Raw genomic sequence first — 6,503 nt, 5'->3', positions numbered from 1 at the left:
GGCACGGATGGGCAGAAGCCTTTGCAGGTATCAGAAGTTCCCACATCAAATATATCTGCCCCCATGCGCCTGTTATGCCTGTTACATTAAACATGAACATGGTTATGCCTTCTTGGTTTGATATTGTTGGACTTTCACCAGATTCACAGGAGGATGAAGCTGGAATTAAACAAGCGGCAGAAAATATAAAAGCTTTGATTGATCAAGAGGTGAAGAATGGCATTCCTTCTAACAGAATTATTTTGGGAGGATTTTCTCAGGGAGGAACTTTATCTTTATATACTGCTCTCACCACGCAGCAGAAACTGGCAGGTGTCACTGCACTCAGTTGCTGGCTTCCTCTTCGGACTTCGTTTCCAAAGGTAGCCTGGTTGGTGCATACAACGTGAGATTACTGAGCTAAGAGGTTGCAGATAATGTTGGGGATAGAACCATTCTTTTTTTTTTTTATTAAGACAGTTTATTTTTAGAACAGTTTTAGGTTTGCAGCAGAGTTGGGCAGAAAGTACAGAGTTCCCCTCTACCTCATGTGCCCACACGAAATCTCCCCATTATTGACTTTCTCCCCAAGTAGAGTATTTATTACAATTCGTGAACCTCCATTGACACATCATCATCCAAAGTCCATAGCAGTCATCTTTTTTTAAAAATGATTTTCTTAGACGCTTGTAATGTATTACTAGGCCTTATCTGTACACAATACTGTCTTTATTGTGAATTTCATAGCATGGAATAAGAAGCTATATTGTCATAAGTCTTATATTTGGAGGGATTGATACATTTTAGGATGTATATGAAAATTAGGGCTATTTTTAACATATAGAAATATTTACTTTTGAATGTTCAGTATATTCAGTGTTTGATATGAGAATTTCACCACAGAAAGCGATTTCTAAATATTCAACAATGAAGCAATGTATACAATATATGGAAGGCATGGACATTATTTCATTTTCACATTCATTTTAAAATCTAGGGTTTTTTCTTGTCACTGTAGTAACTCTTTGGTGTCTTGCACATAGTAGGTATTGTTTATTAATCCCTTTATTTAAATCATGGTTTACATAATGTGTACTAATAGTTATTGACTACCTTTCATGGCAAAATAGCCCCGTGAATAAAACGACCCAAAGTACTCAAAAAAAAAAAAAAAAAAAAGATAACCACTAAAATATAAATATGAATCAAGGCATAGTCTGCTTCAAGGAACTGATTTATTGGGAAGATATATGTTATAATACAAGGAAGGTGATCATGCATCTTACAAAAATTTATATACAGGGATGTGGTGAGTATAGCGATGAAATAAATTTTATTGATTTGGCCAAATATAACCTACAATGTAAGGAATAACATGTTGTATATGCGTATCTATAGTTTTAAATGCCTGGTACAGTGCTATATACATTTTAATAAAAATGCTGTTTTTTGTTTTGTTTTTGTAGGGTCCTATCAGTGGCACTAATAAAGATATTCCTATACTCCAATGCCATGGAGATTGCGACCCTCTAGTTCCCCTGTTGTTTGGTTCTCTTACTGCTGAAAAACTAAAAACATTGGTTGATCCAGCCAATGTAACCTTTAAAACCTATGAAGGCATGATGCATAGTTCATGTCAACAGGTAGGTGTCTGGAAGCAGTGATCAAAGCAACTTCTTTCTTGTGATGTTTTCGAGATAATTAATGTTTGACTGCTTGGGAATTTAAAGGCGTTAATGAATTCATATTGAATCATAGCATTCATTAGATGGAAGTTTATTCAATTTAATTCAAATATCTACTGATTACATATTACACACAGGCACTGTCCATAATTCAAAGATGAATGATAAACTTTCTCTTTTATTAAAATTTAAGATCAATTAAAATGAAAATGTAATAGGAGTAAAAGTTACATATCCAAGTAACTATATGGAAAACTGAATGTGATGTGTGTTATATTAGAAGTTTTAAAATGTGCCCTAAAAAACTGAGAAGAGAGATTAATTTTATCTTAGGAGGCACTGAGATAATGATGAAAGAGCTAGATTTCAAAGAATGGTAGGATTTATGTTACAAGTGTCTAGGAAAAGAACTGTAGGACAGGAAAGGCAAGCAGTTTGGTCTGGCTGATGTCCTAACATTTGATCGTAGAGAGCTTTTGTGTTGCGCTGAAGAGGGACTTATTCTTTAGACAGCAAGAAGCCATCAGTGTTTTTTGGGATTGAAGTGAGACATGGTCTAATCTGCATTCTGGAGACAGGTGAGGTGGAATCCAGTAGGATTTAGAGATTGATTCTAGGGGTGTAGAAAAGAAGGAAGAATCAAAGAAGCCTTAGATTTCTAGCTTAGGTACCTAAGAAGATGGCATCAAAAGTAGGGGCAAGGAACAGTTTTAGAGGAAAAGGAGATCAAGAGTTTAGTGAGCGTATTGAGATTGATGTAGCCTCATGATTACAAAACAGAATGTTGGAAATATTTGAAGCTCATGCCTATAAGTGGAGATTTGGAATAATTACTAATATTGTTAATCAGTGAACGATTTTCTTGGGAGAACATCATGAGAAAAAAAGCTGAGGGATAGAACTTCAGGAAATACATTAAGATTTAGGCTAAGAGAAAAGTAGTTACGTGTGAAGAGTATGGGAAAAGAGAATTTCCGAGTGCGAGAAGCTGTGATGTATTTCAGAGAAAGATTAAGGAGAAGTAAACCAGGAAGACGCTATTCTTTATTTTTTTGAGTCAGAGTCTCATCACCCAGGCTGGAGTGCAGTGACAAGATCACTTCTGCCTTAGCCTTCCAAGTAGCTAAAACTAGGTGTGTGTCACTATGCCTGGCTAGAAACTATGCAATTTTAAGCCACTTGTGACCTTGGAAGCTTGAGGAACTAGAGCCAAGCTGCAGAGAAGTGGATAGGAAAATAAGGAAGTAATGGTAATATGTACAGGCCTTTTAAAAAATATGTTTTTATTTTTTAAGAGACAGGGTCTCACTGTTGCCTGGGCTGGACTGCAGTGGCGTGGCGTGATCCTAGCTCACTGTAGCCTCAAACTCCCAGGCTCAAGTAATCCTCCTATCTCAGACTCCTGAGTAGATGAAACTACAGACGTACATCACTATGCCTGGCTAATATTTTTTTGTAGAAACAGGTTCTCATTATGTTGCCCATTTTGATCTTGAACTCTGTCTCAAAACTTCTCCTGCCTTGCCCTTTTTTAATGAGATGAGAGAAAGAGACCTTTAAATGGAGAGAGGGAGGAAGAAAATGGAATAAAGAGAAGATAGTTGGTGAGGGGAATCTTCGTGGGATCATATTAAGTCCTGAGATGGGTAGTGTTTGCCTTACAAGAAGAGAAAAATGTTTTGAATCAGGATAGAAAAGGATGGATTAATATTAATAGGAAGTGTTTAATTAAGAGAGTATTTGGGAACTCACATTAGATACATTTTTTATCTTTTCAGTAAAGTAGGAGATTTAATCACTTGATAAGAATGCAGGAGACCCAGGCAGGGTACGGTGTCTTACACCTGTAATCCCACACGTTGCAAGGCCAAGACAGAAGGACTATTTGAGACCAGCCTGGGGAATATGGTGAGATCTCTTCTCTACAAAAATAAAAAAATTAGCTGGGCATGGTGGCACATACCTGAACTCCCAGCTACTTAGGAAGCTGAGGCAGGATTGCCTGAGCCCAGGAGGTTGAGGCTGTGGTGAGCTGTGATCATTTCACTACATTCCAGCCTGGTGACAGAGTGAGACCCAGACTCAAAAACAAAAGCAAAAAACAAAGAATGAAAGAGGCCTGAGGAGGTGTGGGGGCTTTAAAGGCCTAGAATAAAAGTTGATTGCTAAGCAGTGAGATGCTCACACTAGCACTGTTTTACTGCCACTCAGCCCAGTTTAAATTATTTGCTTTGCTGCTGGGCTCTGTGGCTCAGCCTGTAATCCTAGCACTTTGGAAGGCCAAGGTGAGTGAAGTGCCTGAACCCGCTGGTTCAAGACCAGCCCAGGCAACTTGGCGAGACCTCATCTCTACAATAAATAAAAAACTAGCCAGGTGGGGTAGTGTACGCCTGTAATTCCGGCAACTTGGAAGGCTGAGGCGGAAGGATTGCTGGAGCCCAGCAGGTGAACGCTGTGGTGGCCGTGAGCATGCCACTGCACTCCAGCCTGGGCGACAGAGTGAGACTCCAACTCAAAAAGATAAAATTATTTGCTTTAGGAACAGAGAAAGGGGATAGTAATATGATTTATCCAGAAAGACATGGGTGCCTGGGAGCCTCGGATGTTCCCCTGTTGATATGAAACATTGAGGTATTAAATCCAGAAAAGGGAGGGCAGAGGAAGCGCTGGCACCCCGAATGTAGTCCGGAGGGATTGTGGTCTAGAGCAGGGGTTTTTCTCATGGGCTTTGCATCACAAGGATGTAGAAGCTCCATTGATGAGTCCCTGTATAGTTAATTTTGAAGCCGCTGGACTGAATGGGCAGGAGCAGAAAGTGAGGGAGAATGAGGACAGTGGAAGGTGGTGTCACAGCAAACTTTTCAGGACTTCAGGGTGTTGTGAAATATAACACTTTCATGCTGTGGCTCTTTTCTGTGTGATTACATTGTAAGGTCTGAGTCTCTGCCTTGCTGATATGTGGAACTGTGAGTGAGGCTAAGGCCTTGAGATACAAGAGCTGATAGCAGGGAGTAGGTTTGGGAAAGGCGAGAACACTGAGCCAGGTACAGGAAGCCTCCAGGAGAAAGTTTATTCTGCAGTAAACCTTTGATATATGAACGTTTACATCTTTTCAGGCACATCTTAGGTGCATTCTCTCTTTTAAATAGTTATTTTGAAAGGCACAAAATAGTTTACGCTATGGATTTTAGCACTTCATTCAAACGAGAGAATGGTAAAAGCTAGGCTTTGTCACTGATACTTGTTGCCAGTAACTGTACACTGAGTCTTCTCAGTATGGGTACTGCCGCATCTAAACCTTCCTGCCCCACAATGTTTTATTTTGTTCAAGTATAAGAAAATGCGGACCATTTTCATGGAAGTAGGTACCAGATGGAAGCTATAAGTTCAGTGTACAATAATACTAATGATCACAAAAAATATTCTGAAATTTCTGTTAGAGCCTTACTTCTCTTTATGTCTTTTTATTTAATTGTCGTAAAAATGTGGTTTCGCCTTACCTATGCACGCCACGGATTTGGTTAGTGGCATTTTAGGAGCATTTAATTTTTGGTTTATACAACTGCCTTCCTATTAAATCGCTTTATTCCAAACAGGAAATGGTGGATATCAAGCAATTCATTGATCAACTCCTACCTCCAATTGATTGACATCGCGAAGAGGCCTTGTGTCGAAGTACACCAGCGTCATAGCAGAGTAGAAGCCTCCTGTACCCAGTCTTCGATCCCCTGACGTCCGCAGTGTTCAGATGTTTTGCAAATCATGCCAGTGGCACAGACGACATAATGTCTCCTTGTGGGAAATTTACGATCTCTTACGTTTCTATACTTGTATTCTTATAATAAGATCCAGAGCATACTAGTATTAAAATAGGTGAAGCGGCTAGCTTCTTTTTTCTCTAATGTAATTCAGCAAAAGAATAAAATACTGCAACCAAATTTTTTTCTTAAATCACTTTAAAATTGCTAGTATGCTTAATGAAAGTTTGTTCTGGTATAAATGAGAAGTGGAAATATAAGCGATGTGGGCATGCTGTGGCTTAGTCCATGGATTTATTCCAACATCGCTTCGTCACCATGCAGTGTCTGTCTTTTTATATATGTGCTGATATATAAGTAATGATTATAGTACATCATAAAAATGAGGTGATATGACATTATTCCTAATATTAGGGGTAATGATGTTAAGTGTCAATAAGAAGCAATATTGTTCTCTTCAATTAATGGCCCTTTTATTTGGGGACCAGGCTGTTCTTTCTCCTGATACTGTTTCTGCTTAATATTATTTTCTCTCAAGAAGCATTTTTAAAAGTTCTTTCTTTATTGTCCCTCATAACAGACCAAATACTGTCTTCCTGCCATAGACATCAACTGTCAATACATGCTATAATTTGACATTCTGAATCACAGATAAGGTATTTAAAATCTATTTATACTTTATAAGAATCAAGACATTACTTAAAAACTTCCTGCACTATTTATTTCAAATGGCTATACCTTAGTCCAAATTTAAACCTATTTAGTTTTTAGAACCTCTAATACAGGTAACAAATATTCTGTGGTCTTATTTTTCTGTAAGCAACTGAAAGACTAATTGTATTCTAGTATGTTCTGAAATATTTTAAGACTGATTTTAAAAACTATTTCTAAGATGATTTCATCTTCTCATAGGAAAACATTCAAGTTTACTTATTTTGTACGTATGTTTGAAACCAACTACTGTAGAAAATAAGCAATCCATTAAAAAAAGTTATTTGTCTCTGCCAGTGGACTTATTTGAAGTTTTCATTTCAGTCAGATGATTTTTTTATTAGTTTTTTGTGCAAACATAATAATAGCA

General features: G+C 37.9%; 1 protein-coding gene across 2 annotated transcripts in view; it reads left to right on the top strand.

Moving 5' to 3' along the window:
• LYPLA1 (lysophospholipase I) overlaps nt 1–5,581 on the top strand; it is a 15,287-nt gene extending 9,706 nt beyond the window's left edge. Inside the window, exons 1-4 of one of the 2 annotated variants that reach the window (XM_008072389.2) lie at nt 8–27; nt 68–362; nt 1,446–1,622; nt 5,261–5,581. In XM_008072389.2, the coding sequence (XP_008070580.1) occupies nt 8–27; nt 68–362; nt 1,446–1,622; nt 5,261–5,314 (546 nt within the window). In that variant the 3' untranslated portion in view covers nt 5,315–5,581. Of the gene's footprint in view, nt 1–7; nt 28–67; nt 363–1,445; nt 1,623–5,260 lie in introns of those variants that run through there. The other variant, XM_008072390.1, reaches the window with a different exon arrangement.
• Nucleotides 5,582–6,503: the final 922 nt, after the last annotated feature.

The sequence above is a fragment of the Carlito syrichta genome, unplaced genomic scaffold (assembly GCF_000164805.1).
Source record: "Carlito syrichta isolate Samal-C Ts95f unplaced genomic scaffold, Tarsius_syrichta-2.0.1 Scaffold315145, whole genome shotgun sequence".
In the NCBI taxonomy this organism is placed as follows: domain Eukaryota; kingdom Metazoa; phylum Chordata; class Mammalia; order Primates; family Tarsiidae; genus Carlito; species Carlito syrichta.
The sequence above is the reverse complement of the archived record's forward strand: the minus strand, read 5'-3'. Positions and strand labels throughout refer to the sequence as shown.